The sequence below is a fragment of the Spinacia oleracea genome, chromosome 6 (assembly GCF_020520425.1).
Source record: "Spinacia oleracea cultivar Varoflay chromosome 6, BTI_SOV_V1, whole genome shotgun sequence".
NCBI lineage: Eukaryota > Viridiplantae > Streptophyta > Magnoliopsida > Caryophyllales > Amaranthaceae > Spinacia > Spinacia oleracea.
In genome coordinates this window covers 150,803,629-150,819,322 of record NC_079492.1, presented here as the reverse complement: position 1 = coordinate 150,819,322, position 15,694 = coordinate 150,803,629, and the positions used below count along the sequence as shown (strand labels likewise).

At 31.0% G+C, this 15,694-nt stretch overlaps 4 protein-coding genes across 5 annotated transcripts; all 4 read left to right on the top strand.

The window, feature by feature from the left end:
- Positions 1-4,264: 4,264 nt before the first annotated feature.
- On the top strand, positions 4,265-6,035 carry LOC110795255 (uncharacterized). Its single transcript, XM_022000259.2, has 3 exons — positions 4,265-4,658; positions 4,972-5,124; positions 5,551-6,035. The coding sequence occupies exons 1-3, from the start codon at positions 4,343-4,345 to the stop codon at positions 5,910-5,912; spliced, it is 831 nt and encodes a 276-aa protein (XP_021855951.1). The 5' UTR covers positions 4,265-4,342; the 3' UTR covers positions 5,913-6,035.
- Positions 6,036-7,953: 1,918 nt separating this feature from the next.
- LOC110795191 (uncharacterized) lies at positions 7,954-9,291 on the top strand. Its single transcript, XM_022000176.2, has 2 exons — positions 7,954-8,314; positions 9,039-9,291. Exons 1-2 carry the CDS (start codon positions 8,023-8,025, stop codon positions 9,179-9,181), a joined length of 435 nt encoding a protein of 144 aa, XP_021855868.1. The 5' UTR covers positions 7,954-8,022; the 3' UTR covers positions 9,182-9,291.
- An 817-nt stretch (positions 9,292-10,108) lies between these two features.
- On the top strand, positions 10,109-11,807 carry LOC130464284 (uncharacterized). Its single transcript, XM_056833759.1, has 2 exons — positions 10,109-10,490; positions 11,470-11,807. The coding sequence occupies exons 1-2, from the start codon at positions 10,157-10,159 to the stop codon at positions 11,562-11,564; spliced, it is 429 nt and encodes a 142-aa protein (XP_056689737.1). The 5' UTR covers positions 10,109-10,156; the 3' UTR covers positions 11,565-11,807.
- Positions 11,808-13,196: 1,389 nt separating this feature from the next.
- Positions 13,197-15,483, top strand: LOC110795254 (non-specific lipid transfer protein GPI-anchored 9-like). 2 transcript variants are annotated; one of them, XM_056831681.1, is made up of 3 exons: positions 13,197-13,732; positions 14,707-14,787; positions 15,221-15,483. In XM_056831681.1, the coding sequence occupies exons 1-3, from the start codon at positions 13,408-13,410 to the stop codon at positions 15,304-15,306; spliced, it is 492 nt and encodes a 163-aa protein (XP_056687659.1). In that variant the 5' UTR covers positions 13,197-13,407; the 3' UTR covers positions 15,307-15,483. The 2 variants fall into 2 exon arrangements, with proteins under 2 accessions (XP_056687659.1, XP_021855950.1); XM_022000258.2 differs by having other exon boundaries at positions 13,221-13,732; positions 14,701-14,787.
- Positions 15,484-15,694: the final 211 nt, after the last annotated feature.

Here is a 15,694-nt window from a genome sequence, read left to right as displayed (position 1 = left end):
AGACCAATGAAGTGAACAATTTCATTATGAACATTAACCATATATTTATTATGAACAAACAAATAAACAAGAAAGGACAAATAATTCAACAAAAAAGAACATAAAATTCCAGAAAAAATAACAGCCAATACTAAAATTATGAACAATTTTATGATGAATTTTAAAGTCAACATGAAAGAACAAACAATACAACAAGAAAGAAAAAAATACTGGTACAAAAATGAACATTTACTATTTCGGAAATGAACATTTATTTATTTATTTGGAATGAACATTTACTATTTTGGAAATGAACATTTATTTATTTATTTGGAAATAAACTACAAAAATGAACATTTACTATTTCGGAAATGAACATTTACTATTTCGGAATTGAACATTTATTTATTTATTTGGAATGAACATTTACTATTTTGAAAATGAACATTTATTTATTTATTTATTGGGAAATAAACAATATAGACGCTTGTAAAAACATAAAAGACCAATGAAGTGAACAATTTCATTATGAACATTAACCATATATTTATTATGAACAAACAAATAAACAAGAAAGGACAAATAATTCAACAAAAAAGAACAAACAATATAAAAAAAAAACATAAAATTCCAGAAAAAAGAACAGCCAATACTAAAATTATGAACAATTTTATGATGAATTTTAAAGTCAACACGAAAGAACAAACAATACAACAAGAAAGAAAAAATACTGGTACAAAAATGAACATTTACTATTTCGGAAATGAACATTTATTTATTTATTTGGAATGAACATTTACTATTTTGGAAATGAACATTTATTTATTTATTTGGAAATAAACTACAAAAATGAACATTTACTATTTCGGAAATGAACATTTACTATTTCGGAATTGAACATTTATTTATTTATTTGGAATGAACATTTACTATTTTGAAAATGAACATTTATTTATTTATTTGGAAATAAACAATATAGGCGCTTGTAAAAACATAAAAGACCAATGAAGTGAAAAATTTCATTATGAACATTAACCATATATTTATTGTGAACAAACAAATAAACAAGAAAAAATAAATAATTCAACAAAAAAGAACAAACAATATAAAAAAGAACATAAAATTCCAGAAAAAAGAACAAACAATACAACAATTATGAACAATTTTATGATGAATTTTAAAGCCAACATGAAAGAACAAACAATACAACAATAAGTTTGATGAATGAATTTAAAAAACAACAAGAAAGAACAAACAGTACAACAAGAAAGAACAAACAATACAAGAAGAAAGAGTAAAAGATTAATGAAGAGTTTAATTATGAACATTAACGTACCATATGATTATTATAAACAAACAAATAAACAAGAAAGAACAAACAATATAAAAAAGAACATAAAATTCAAAGAACAAACAATACAAAAAGAAAGAATAAAAGATTAATGAAGAGTTTAATTATGAACATTAACCATATGATTATTATAAACAAACAAATAAACAAGAAAGAACAAACAATATAAAAAAGAACATAAAATTCCAGAAGAAAGAACAAAAAATACGACAATTATGAAAATTTGATGATGAATTTAAAAAACAACATGAAAGAACAAACAGTACAACAAGAAATAACAAACAGTACAATAAGAATGAACAAACAGTACAATAAAAAAGAACAAACAGTCGACAAGAATGAACAAACAATATGAGCGTGTCGTTTTTGGGGGGTACAGCCAGAGCTGACTGTACCCGGGTACAGCAGTTAGCGATTGAAACTCTCAACGTTGACATTGACCAATCGCTACGGTTAATAGTTACGTATGGCAATGAAAATACCCGGTATAAGTATGCCTCCCAAAACGACCAAAAAGCAACGTATAATATCAACCAAATTAAAAAGTAATACATAATATATTTTAATGCCTAGATAAGCATTAAGTAATTTTTTTAAGTCATACTAGACCTGATCAATTTAAGCCCGATCCGTCGATCCAAAATTTGACGGATTTTAAGGCCCGATTTTCGTTATAAATTTGGCACAAAAACTACATTTTTAGTTATACATTTGGCTCAGTCTGAAAATGGGCCGAAAAGCCCGATGTTTTAGGTCCCGAATTAGCGGGGTTGGGCATAAAAACCGGCCCGGATTTTGGCCTAACCTGGGCTGAATTTTAAGCTTCGGCCCAGCCCGGCATGTTCCGCTTGTGGACCAGGTCTAAGTCATACTAGTGTTATAATTAAGTTTATAAACTCCAATTGACGAAGAAGAGACAAGGGAGAAAAGCCCAATTATAATTAAAGTCCAAATGGAGGTTTCCTTCTAAAATTAATTGATAACATATGCGTTTGAAATTTTCGAACTCTTAATTTATTTATTTAAAAAAAAAAAAAATTGGCACCACCACTGGGGGGTAAGAGTCACAACGAAAATAACGGAAAATAATGCTGAAAATATAACTGTAACTCTATAAGTTTTGGTACACCCCGATCGCTCCCCGGCCCTTTAGGGTTTATCAATCATTCCAATGAAATATACTTAGCTAGCTAATTGGCTAGTTAATTAACTCAACTTTGGCATGTCTCAATTAATATAAAATTTAATTCCAGGACTTATAGAAAACTAATAAAATATTATTCGGTCTTTTGATTTTAATTTCTTAAATAAATAAATTTAAAAGATCCAGTTAAGGCATTTACAAGGCTGTTCCGATCCACACAAAAGATCGGAATCAATGTAAACATGTAATTAAGTTTAATTAGTTTACAAGTAGCCAAGTAGGAGTATATATAAAACGGAAGTCAAATGTTACGTTCAACGATTATGCATTACAATATATCCAAATGCAAGTCTGGCAACTTTCCAGAAGTTGACAAACAACTCACTTTCGGAAAACCAATAATAGCGCAAACCAAGATCATAGTAGTACCAATCAATTGGTCATTATACTCTTTGGAGTTCCATGAACTCGACATTAAAACAAAAAACCAAATAAAAAGTCAAATCTCTACAAACGTTGAAAAACATACCAATATGTAGTCTTAGCCGTATACATATGAGCTTTTCTGAATCTATATTGGGTATACCATTAAAATGGTATACTAAGGGCAAAATAATAATTTCGGTTGGTATATTAAGGGTTAAATGGCAAATTCATGTAATAAATTAAGTCTGGCCCATGAAAAATAACATTTATTTTTTACTTGTGAGTACCAAACTATGTTGTTTGGAATCAAATAAAAATGAAACCACGTTACCAAACTATGTTGTTTGGTATCACATGAGAAAATACAACTACTTTTCTTGTACCAAACTATGTGGTTTGATACTAAACAAAAAGGCAGAATATTAGTATACCATTTCAATGGTATACCTAGTATAGATTAAGACTTCCTGGTATACATATCCTCTCTTATTCAGTAACACATTACATATCAGTATACTTATCCTCTCTTATTCAGTAACACATTTTAAAATAGCGTATGCCTTTTAAGTATTACATTTCACTATTTTCAAATTAAACCCCAATCTGGCCATCTAGTTTACGAAAAATTTAGAGAACAATTACACGATAGAAGGCTTTTATCATAATATACGGGACGATACACATGCAAACTACTTTTTGTTTAATTACTAGATTATATCCGGTGCACGCACGGATTTTGATCATTTTTTTCACAAAATATTTAACTGGATATCTTCCATACTATTGCATAGTTATAACATTTTTAACATACCCGTTTAAATTCATTCAACTAATGTGCATATTTAAAATGCTAATATGGTAATTTGACCAAAATATTTAATCATATATTTTCCATTATTAATATAGCGATTTGACTAAAATATTACCAATTTAGAATAATTATTATTACGTCGTATCTATTATTGCTATAATTTATAAACTAAACTTTGTTTCCATACATAAATAGTTTATAAAAAGAGGTAGAGAATAAAAAAAAATTAAAACATATACACTTTTTTGGAAAAGTGGTTTTTGGTGGGAAAAAATCACACCAGGAATTGACATGTGTCATTCCTGTTGTCTCTTTTACAGATTTGGGATCTGAAAATGAGAAAAATACATAAGTTTGGGTACGCGGTACGTGCTTTTAGTAGTTTTGGTTAATTGTGATAGAGCTAAGAAAGTCAACTATTAATCATTCTTGAATCGAGTCAATGATTAAAATTCGTTCCATACCATTGACTATATGTTACGTAAGATTATTTTCCACTCCTAGCTAGCTACAAACTTCACTATAAATATAACTTTGGCTTCAATACCATATGATCATATATACAATCACACATTACATATACATAAACATAACATCCCATAAAAATCTTTCAAAAAAAATTAAGAAAAAAATGGAGAGTAGAAGAATAAGCATGGCATTATTTGTGGTAATTGCAATAATGGTGACAATACTACTAACAATTACACCTTCATCTGCACAAGATGGAAGTGAGAATTTGGGGTGTTGGACCAACATTACTAATTGCATGGGTACTCAAGAAATCATACAATGTTGTCCGATCATTCAACAAGCAATTGACGACGAAAGAAATTGCTTTTGTTTGATGAGAGAAACTGTCGATCAAAATGCAACTATCGCCTCATCTTTCGCTACCATCTTTTCCTTTTGTTCCATTTCTGATTCTTTTCAGACCTTATGCCCGTCTGGTACGTACAACTTACTAATTAACGTCTACCTATATTCATATACTTCATCTGTTTCATGGTAGATGTATTATTTTGACTTTTACACTACTCATTTACTAACTTTGACCATGCATATTTGTTAGTTATTACTAATACATAAAGACAAATTTTGTGTTTATTAATTGTTAATGGGTTAAATTGCTCAATATATATTATCAAAATATATACTTTGTAGTTTTTATAGCACAGAAAGTCAAAATGATAAATTTATTATAAAACAGAAGAATTATTATGAAACAGAGGAAGTAATCATTTTGTTATTTTGATTTTCAAGGTTCCGGATCAAGCTCACCTCCAGCAGAAGAACCTTCGGCCCCAGTGGAAGAACCTTCGGCCCCGGTAGAAGAACCCTCGACCCCAGTGGAAGAGCCCTCGGCCCCAGAAGAAGAACCTTCTGCTGCAGTAGAAGAGCCCTCTTCACCACCAAGTACATATTCTTCGTATTTAGTTCCTTCTATTAGTTCTATAAATTATGTTCCACTTTTCCTAGCATACTACATCTGTTTCAAAATGATCTTTACACTTTCCGTTTTAGGTCATTTCGTAATATTCTTTGCACTTTGCTTTATTATATTTTTGAACATGAAGGTTTATTATCTTACCCCTCTTAGGCTCTTACCCCACAATACAATTTTCCACTCATTTTCTCTTACTTCATTTTTTTTTTACACCCACCCATGTTTTTACCCCATCTATCATGCATACTATATCCATATTATATTATATCCACCCACATTTTTACATAATTTTCTTATTTTGTTTTAATATTTATACAAATAGTAACTGTAATGATCATTGTGAAGAATAATCTAATGACATTCATACATAATTATTTTGCATATACAACAAATAGGTGATGAAGGAAATTGTTGGTCAAGGATCACAAGTTGTACCGAAACAAATTCAGAAACTGATATATTACAATGCTGCCCCGTCGTCAGAAAGGAAATAGCAGATGAAAAAGAGTGCTTTTGTTCTGCTACAGATGAGGTTAATGCTCAAGATCAGGCTGATATCGACGCCTTCTCACAGTTTTTGACACTTTGCAAAATCCCCGGCACTTTTGACACATTATGCCCTGCCGGTGCGAATAACAGTACCGGCAGAGGGCGGAGCAGAAGCAGGAGCACAAGTATAAGTGGTAGTAACAAGAAAGTTGCATATTCAGTTGGATTACTTCTTAGTTCATTACTCTTGATAAATTTTTTGGGATGAATGTCTTATTAGGATATCTATGAATTCATGCATATTGCATGATTTGTGTAATTTCATGAATTTTAATTTGTGTATCGAATGTTGTTTAATTTTTAATAACACTTCCAATTTGTTGTGAACAAATGTTTCATCATTCCAATCAATCTTTCTTTATGTGGATCGTATGGACTAAGGTTCTATTTTGTTCATCTTATTTTCACTTATTTTATAGAAAAAAAAATGAAAGTCGATCAGGTGGATAGAACACAGTATTAAGTACTTCTTCCGTTTGAAAATACTCGTAACGTTTTGATTTTTTATACTATGCACATATTGTCATATTCTACTTTGGCTATTTATATGTCAGATAAAACATAGTCATGTGAGATCTTGTTAGATTCGATCAATACATATTTTCAAAATATCAACTTTTTATAATTTTTGCTTGAAAAGAATTTAAAATATTAACGATCGAAATTGTGCATTGACATTCGTGAAAATAATCAATGTTGCGAGTATTTCCAAACAGAGGAAGTATAACCCTTAATGTTATTTACTAAAACTAGGACCATGTCTCCTGTAGATATTTTGATATGATCAGTTAGATTTAGGCCCTGTTCTTTTGGATTTTTTTGCAGTTCCATTCAGTTCAGTTCAGTTCAGTTCAGTTCAGCTCCATTAAGTTCAGTTCAGTTCAGTTAAGCTTCATCCAGTTCAATTCAGTTCCGTTCAAAAGAACGGATTCATCTTTTTTTGTAATTATTTTTATTCTTGATATTACAATTAAAATTGACATTTATTACTTATATATATAAAAAAATTATTATTATCGTTATTATTACTTAAATATTACTATTATTATATTAATATTATATGCAACTATTGTTATTAATAAATAATTATGATTATTGTAGTTATTATTTATTATTACGAGTATTGTTATAAATATTAACATTATTATTTATTATTTACTATTTATTCAGTTCAGTTCAGTTCAGTTCAATTCAGTTCAGTTCAGCTCCATTAAGTTCAGTTTAGTTCAGTTCAGTTCAGCTCAGCTCCATTAAGTTCAATTCAATTAAGTTCAGTTCAGTTCAGCCAAATAAAGTTCAGAAGAACAGGGTCTTATATACCTTCACCAAATTCTACTTTGTTAGCAGCAAAACAAAAAACGTCATCTTGAACAAAGAGCTGGCCAATTGGCAATTGCTAAATGGTTAGTCAAACAATCAAACTACATTGCTGAAAATGAAAATGGGTACTAAACTACTAATGGTTTTGGATAGAAGATAATAAATGGGTCAATAATGTCCAAATGGGCCATTGCTGGACAAGGTGTACTAAAAATAAAAGTGGAGTTGTTATGGGCTCAAATGCTCCACTAGGTCATGTTGTGACTGTAATATAGTAATATACTCCGTATTAATCTACACAATTTCCACTATATATGGAGCATTCAGATAATATTCTCACTATGCAATAGATTATATAAGTACGGGTATTGGTCAGTTACGGGTTGTGCAGAGTCATTGTACTAATGCGGAATAAATATGTGAATTTTTATCTCGGGTCACTTCTATTTTGATTAGATTGGGTCAGTTTTTGACATTCCTAGTTCAAACTCTCCTTTAACATGGATCTATTACCATACCAAAGTCAACACTGCCATGTGAATTAGGATTATTCTCGTTGCAATTATGAGCTATTCAATAATAAGATGACAACAAACTAGGAATAGTGTATTAATTAGTAGTAGATTACAAAACAATATGTTGATTGTTGACGAAGACAACCTTGGCCAACATTCCCTTTTATTTGTTTTTATTTCAGAAGCTATTGATGTATATTAAGTTCAATTATGAGTACATGCACAACCCTGTAAAATGATGTCAAACATGAAGTAACCCTTCCAATTATAAGAACAAAATACTCCATAAATTTCGGATCTAACTATTGTTAACTTCATTAAAAATGTAATTTAATAACCCCCTCAAATAATTATGCATGAAGTACGTAGTATATATATGTACGACGTATAGCTTATCATCCATCCATGAAGCACAAATTTCACACCGAAAAAACCGAGAAAATAACAGTTAAAGAATTAATTAGAGAGAAAAAAGAAATAAAAATGAAGGTGGTGTTGATTATGATTATGGTAGTGGTGCTAGTGTTATGTTCTTTGTCATCAACTTGGGCACAAATGTCGAAAATGCCACCATGTGTAGCAAAATTGGAAAGTTGCTCAAACAAAGCAATGGAAAACACTGATTTTACTAGTGCTGAAATTCCATGCTGTTCTGAATGGGCTCAAGAAATTAAAGATAACACACAATGTGTATGTGACAACTTTAAGCCTTACTTGGCTTCATTATCTGATTTTTTCAAGGTTTGCAAGATAGATGCTCCTACATGCCCAACAGGTTAATTATCGATCTCGATCTTAATTTTACTACTACTTTTTAGTTTTATATTTTCGTATACATGAGAAAAAAATCACATACGTACGAGTCATGATATGATTTAAATAGGTTATTACCTAGCTAGTTGTAGTTTGTAGTTTGTAGTGTGTACTTTTCAATTAAGTCTAGTAAAACTTTCTTCTCCTGTGTTAAAGAGGCCAGGTCCGACCCCGCACGAAAAGTCCGGCCCAGTAAGAACACGAATAAAGCACGGCCAGTCACGAGCATGGAGTGGTGGGCCGGGCTTGGGTCGCATTCTTTGGAAAAAGCATGACAAGGCACGCTAAAATTAGTAAAATTACGCTTATAAGCCGTGGACCTGGGCCCTATTTTGAACTTTTCAGCCCGGCCCGACACAATGCAGAGCCGACCCACGGCCATCTTTATCCTCTGTCTGTGGACATACTAGTGAATTGTGTTAAATCTGTATTCCCTATTTACAAATTAAATGTGCTATTGTGCTTTTATAGTTGTACGTGGTTAGACTTCTCTAGTTCTCTTCGTGGTGGCGAGACTTATTTATGCTTTTTTTTTTTTTTGACAAAAGCTAACTGAACAAAATTCTTAATTATGCTTTGCTAGGCTACTTATCATCCCTTACATAGTTATATACGTACATATTATATGATATATTCATGCATGAATTAAGTTGTTAAATATTGAGGTTTTGTTTGGTTTCTTGCAGGTGGTAGTAGCACCGGAAAGGTGAGTACTGGTAGTGCGATATCGAGCAACACAAATAACGGTGCAACCAACATTTTATCATCTACAGTTGGATTAATACTACCAACAATTCTGCTCTTGGTTTTGACAATAATACTCAATTAATTAGTTTTAACAATTTGTAATTCTGGAATATATTCATGAGTTGATTATTTTGCTTTATACCAGCAGTGGAATGATTTGAGTAATATTAATAAAAGTTATTTTTCCAGTTATATTTAATTTTTCGTCCTTAAATAGTTCCAATATATGTCTTCAACGGGAATTGATAAATCCAAATAAAGTTTTACTTCTTCCAAGGAAATTTACATTTTTTTAAAGTCGATTTCCTTGGAAGAGTACGTTAAATTAGGACAAGTTTAACTTACATTAATAAAAACATGACAAGTTCAAAATCTGCAGCACATAATTAGTACTAATCCAACCTTTCATTAGGTATGTAATACTCCCTCTGTATTTATTTAAGGGGAGACACTTGCCTTTTCTGACCGTATTTATTTAAGAGATACACTTGCCATTTTTAGTAACTTATCAACCTCACCATCTAATTAAATAATTTATTTACACCGCAATTCCATCCCCCACCCCCTAAAATGACATGGTCCCCACTTATTTTACTTATTAAAATATCTAACCAACCCCACTTATTTTATTACTTTATTTCATTCACTTCTTTTTCTTAATACTCGTGCCCGATCAAGTGTATGTCTTAAATAAATACGGATGGAGTACATATTAACGTGTTGCATGCATGTTCAAAGGTTCTACACACGTTACAACGACATTTTAAAATATCGGATCAAATAATTAGTTGAATTTTTATTTTTATTTTTCTTGACAAGAATAATTAGTTGAATTGAAGTCATCAAATATTGGAGATTTTATTTGTATATCCGGCTACTAATCTAACTGTTAGCTGTAAATGTAGTTTATGAGACGTACGCACGTACTTAATACAAGTACGACGTAGTAGCTCAAAGGAATGAGTAAAACTTTTATATAAGGTACAACTAAAACAAAGGAGCTCGTACACCCAACATTACATACATCGTAATTTCGTATTGATCATTAATCAGGAAAATGAAGGTGGTGATGTTGAAGATTGTAATTGTACTAATGTTGTGTTCATCATCAACAACATTAGCACAAATGCCGCAATTAAATGATTTATTATCACCATGTTTAAAGAAACTAAATGAGTGCTATAAAAACAGTATAGACTTGACCAAAATGGCGGAATCTGCAGTCTTCTCCCCCCCAGGAGAAACTCAACTTCAATGCTGCACAGAGTGGTCACAACAAATCAAGGAAAACACAAGGTGTTTATGCAAAGCCTTTAAATCTGATCTCACTGCGTTTACGGATACTTTCAATGTTTGCAACCTCAATGTTTCTACTACCTCTATGTGCCAAGGTATATATATCTCATCTTTTCACTCTTTTCCCTAATATAATTAATTGGTTCTTGCCATTATATTTTTTAACTTTTTTTTTGTTTGACACTAAGAAAACGATCAAGAACAAAGAAACTAAAGAAAAGAGACAAAAAAAAAAAACCTTAAAGTAATTTATTTGGTCTCTAGCAAACATAGACCTGGTCAATATCCCTAATTGAATTACTGATTTCAAACGATTATGTGTCTATTGGACTTGATCATGACGCACCTTATAAATAACACATTTTGCGAAAACCCTAAACATGTCTGATGTGTCCTGATCTTATCAATTGTTCATTGTTGGTGAATGTTGAGCACTTGTTTCATTAAGTTCTATATGATATGAAAATTGTGTCAAACCTTGAAAAACTTTAAACGTAAATTCCCGATATTACATACGAAATATATATTAAAATATTATCACGTGAGATCTTTTAATGGAAGGTTTTTCAATGGCTACAATAAAATGGTAGCCACCATAATTTTAGTAAATCTCAACCCTTTAAATTTACATACGAAATATATATTAAAATATTATCACGTGAGATCTTTTAATGGAAGGTTTTTCAATGGCTACAATAAAATGGTAGCCACCATAATTTTAGTAAATCTCAACCCTTTAAATTTACATACGAAATATATATTAAAATATTATCACGTGAGATCTTTTAATGGAAGGTTTTTCAATGGCTACAATAAAATGGTAGCCACCATAATTTTAGTAAATCTTTATATAGTCTTCTGTATTTTCAAAACATAGACGTTTTATATATAGAAAAATAACAATAATAATATTACGAAATTAGATATATTAACGATCAAATATTGCATTGGACTTCGGGTAAATAGTAAGTACAACATATTTAATGAACAGCGGTAAAACTTTATCGAGTTTAACCATGGTTGACTGTTTATGCTCTGAATTATAGTTTAAGAAATTCTTTCTTTCATTCGCAGGTATTAGCAACAGTGGGATCGCTAACAAGATTTCATATTCAATTGGATTTCTACCAATTCTACTCTTCATTTTGACAATAATAGTCAAACCTTAATAGGAGATCGATGTAGAGTTTTGGACGTCGAATGTTTTATTTGCTTCGTTTCTGTAACTTGAAATTGTAACAGTTTGACTATTAATCTGTTATGTATAGTAACGCACAACTCTAACCATTTTAACGTCGTGTTAACTGCTAAGTTTTATTTGTATTTTTTGGATCTTGTTTTATTATGATTTGTACGACACTATTGGAATTTCCAAATGATACAAATAATAATTATTTTATTATGTCCTGCAATTTTAGTTTTTCAATCAATTCAAAATTAGAGTCAATCAATTTGGTTTCCCAATATGTTGATCTAATTTAAGGAAGCCATTGTGTGCATATAATTTTGAGGTGACATGGAAATATAGTTCTGAGGTGGAAAAAAAATACGGAGTAGTGTACTACCAAGCTATGTAGTACTTCCTCCATTTCTTTTTATTCTTCCTATTTGAAGTGTTTTTGTAAGACAAAAAAAGTCAAATAAGGAAGAACAAATAAAGACGGGAGGAGTACACATAATAAGGAAAACCAGTATGTGAACGGTGATGTAGACAAAAAGAGTATGTCCACTATGGACCAATGACAGGGTTACACATGTTAAGATTAATGGACACATGTCTTATTTCTTGTTAACTTATGACGTGGCAAAACAACTCATACGGAGTAGTAAGTTGACATGTCACTGTGAAAAATAATGAGAACATTTCCCCTATTTGCATGAGTACAAACTCTCTTATAGGCTCAAGGCCAACTAAAAGAGCTTGATCAAACAAAGGACCACAAGCATGTAAGGACACTTTAGCTTGTCCTTATAACATAAATGAGCCAATCATATGGCTTGGTTTTAGGGTAAATACCGACAAAATACTTTTCTCAAAAAGATGTAAATGCAATCCCTCATACCTCATTGTTCATGGGAGGCAGAAAAATCTCTTCATAAAGTACAATTACTCTCTCTTTACTCTCTCTCCTTTCTCTCTCTACATGTTGATTACTTACTTGAGTATCGGAGATTCGGAGGGGGTTTTCCGAGAGAAAATCTCTTATTTTGCAGGATTCCTTGCGCAAAACCTCGCTTAATTAGCGTTTGTAAAACACAACCGACAACAACCGATCCGAAACCAGACTGATGACCTTATTTAACAGTCCTACCGCATACATACTAATGATAGTACTCCATACCGAATTTATATTCTAACACCGTTAAATTATGGTCAAAGTAATACCGTTAATATTTACTAACATACAATAGAGTTATTATTTAAATATTAATTTAGCTCAATTTATCCATCAAACTCGATCAAAATTTCAAAAACCCCCCAAAATCAGAAAAAGGTCAGCTAATAATCCATAATTAGCTCTTGAACAATTAAAATTGTTATCAATATATTATTAATTAATAATTATTTCTAACATGAAAATTTCTTTAATTACAAGAGACAGATAATAATCTTCCATTATTAACAATTTAATATAATGTAGTCCGGCCGTATATAGTTCATGGCCAACATGTTACAAGACTATACTAATTACTAAATCCACATCTTACAGCCCTTAATTTGACAAGGCCCTGTAATTACATCATTAATCCTTCTTAAATTATCTTCTGCACTCCAAGATCTAGCTGTAAGATTCACCATATATACAACCAAAATCCTTCAACATTTCATTTTTTAATCAAAATTTAATCAAATTTACTCCTTTTGTCTCTATCTACAGTTCTACACATGAACCTGTAATTTATTATTTAAAAAACAAATCAGATCCATATATTAGTACACTATCACACAAACAAAAATCACAAACAAAAAAAGGTTAATTTATTTTTCATTTTAGAGATCATTTATAGAAAATGGCTTTTATGAAGGAGATGATGTTGGTTTTGGTTTTGGCAACAATAATGTTGGTTTCTACAAAAGCTCAAGAAGTACCAACAAGTATGTCGTGTATTCAAGGATTAATGCCATGTGCACAGTTTATCAACGCCACCAATACGCCACCAGCAACCTGTTGTGGGCCCCTTAAGAAGGCGTTTGAAACCCAATTGGATTGTCTTTGTTCTGTTTTTGAGAATCCTGAACTTGCTACTGCTTCTAATGTTAACATGACTCAAGCTATGGAGTTACCCGTCAAATGTGGGCTTAAAGTTAGTGACCCTACCAACATTTGTCACAAAGGTAAACTTACTAGTCTATTTATTACTCCCTTCATTTCATTTACATATTTACATTGAGGATTTAAATTTAAACAAAACTCAACTAGATGTTCATTATTGATGTTTTATAATCATAGGCTTAATAACATACAAAAATAACATCAAATTTGAAAGGATAGAAAAGGGGGGTTGAATTTTTTTTTTTTAAATGTTTTTTTTTAAGGAAGTGGGAATATATGTGGATTCATGGTTAAGTGAGAGAAATGATATAATATTAGTAAAAGTATGTCATTTATAAAAACATAACGACTTTATAAGTAAAGCGGACCGAGTATTAAGGGACGGGATGAGTAGTATGCAAGGTCAATCTACTTCTCAAGTGATATGGTATATGATCTTACAATTAAATAAGAATTTGTAAAATGGCGCATTTATAACCACTGATGAACACATTTGGGCTCAAAAGTTGTTGGCCCATAGTTGGTAAATTAGGCCAGGCCCGATAAAATGGGTTTTGGTTAGGTATACAACATATCCATTTCATAACTTCTACGGAGTACTTATTTGGTTCGATAAATATTGTTAATGTAGAGTTTTATGCTTCTCATTGCGCAAATTTGATCATTAATAACTATACGTAATTACCCACAACGGAGTACTCCCTCCGTCCCTTAATACTCGCACCGTTTTGACTGGACACGCATGCCAATACACAACTTTGACCACCAATATCTTTAACTACATATTATAAAAACTTATAAAATGTTAATATTTTGAAAATATATATTAAGATGAAGCCAATAATATATTATATACTAACATTTGTTTTCATATACTAGAAATAAAATAGGGTCAAAGTGAATTATGTAAATAGTGCAAAAAATCAAAATGGTACAAGTATTAAGGGACATAGGGAGTACATATAAGGCTATAAGCCTATAACTATAGTTACAAAAAGTTGATAAGTGTAATTTAGTAAAGACTTATTAGATGTAGGACACGGTCCACATGGAGCATCACCAAGTCAAGCTCCGGTAGCTGGTGCACCTGCAACAGTAACTTCATCTCCTGGTTCAGGTAATCAATAATGCAACATTTTCTTTATAGAGAGTTACATATTTTATCATTTTCTTTTTCTACAATCTGTATGAAACTATATACAAGTATTACCTCCGTTTCATAAAGTTCTATACAGTTAATATTTGCAGGAACTCCAATGCAATATTTAACTACCAATATATATACGAAGTATATATAATTTCGTATGTGGAAAAATTATAAAAAATTGATATTCTGAAAAGACATACTGAGGTTAATCTAACAAGATCTTACATGTAACATTTTGATGTATATAATATTAAGAATTTACGGTCAAATTTTTCATACTTTGGACACATTTTTTAAAGAGTAAAGAACTTTCAGAAACAGAGGTAGTACTCAATAGTAAAATGAGGCTAACAACTAACAAAGTAACAAGTAATAACACTGTTTATTTGAATTAATCTTGCAGGAAGTAGTAGTGGGGCAAGCAGTGTTGCATGGGCAGGACCAATTTCCAGCTTGATGTTGTTGTTTGTAGGATTGATGTTCTATTAAGAGCATCGTGTTTTTTACCTTTAATTTCTATCCCTATTTTTTTGTGTTTTTTCTCTTTGATTGTACTCCGTATTGGATAGAGATTGGGAATTGATCCTTCGACCTGCATAACTGTAAGGAAAGGCTGTACTGTAGCACCAGCAATAAACTAACAAGTGATTGCTATTTGCGCGATTATTTATATTGTCAAAATTTGTGATTAGGCTCCAAATACTTGGAGTCTTGTTCTTTAGGTTCAATTAGATTTCCTAATAGTCGGGCCTGATACAATTGCAGTTCAAATGTCTATAATAATGTGTCATTAATTATCTAATACAAGGTGTGGGTAATATAACCTAAGTGGAAGTTTATAACATCAATTGACTTGGTAGTTCAATACATAATTTAT

Excerpts from the sequence above, each read along its gene's own strand:
- LOC110795255 (XM_022000259.2), top strand. The coding sequence starts at position 4,343 with ATGGAGAGTAGAAGAATAAGCATGGCATTATTTGTGGTAATTGCAATA. Across the intron at positions 4,659-4,971 it reads TCAGACCTTATGCCCGTCTG|GTTCCGGATCAAGCTCACCT; the intron begins GTACGTACAACT and ends TTGATTTTCAAG. Across the intron at positions 5,125-5,550 it reads AGAGCCCTCTTCACCACCAA|GTGATGAAGGAAATTGTTGG; the intron begins GTACATATTCTT and ends TACAACAAATAG.
- LOC110795191 (XM_022000176.2), top strand. The coding sequence starts at position 8,023 with ATGAAGGTGGTGTTGATTATGATTATGGTAGTGGTGCTAGTGTTATGT. Across the intron at positions 8,315-9,038 it reads TGCTCCTACATGCCCAACAG|GTGGTAGTAGCACCGGAAAG; the intron begins GTTAATTATCGA and ends GGTTTCTTGCAG.
- LOC130464284 (XM_056833759.1), top strand. The coding sequence starts at position 10,157 with ATGAAGGTGGTGATGTTGAAGATTGTAATTGTACTAATGTTGTGTTCA. Across the intron at positions 10,491-11,469 it reads TACTACCTCTATGTGCCAAG|GTATTAGCAACAGTGGGATC; the intron begins GTATATATATCT and ends TTTCATTCGCAG.
- LOC110795254 (XM_022000258.2), top strand. The coding sequence starts at position 13,408 with ATGGCTTTTATGAAGGAGATGATGTTGGTTTTGGTTTTGGCAACAATA. Across the intron at positions 13,733-14,700 it reads TACCAACATTTGTCACAAAG|ATGTAGGACACGGTCCACAT; the intron begins GTAAACTTACTA and ends AAGACTTATTAG. Across the intron at positions 14,788-15,220 it reads AACTTCATCTCCTGGTTCAG|GAAGTAGTAGTGGGGCAAGC; the intron begins GTAATCAATAAT and ends TTAATCTTGCAG.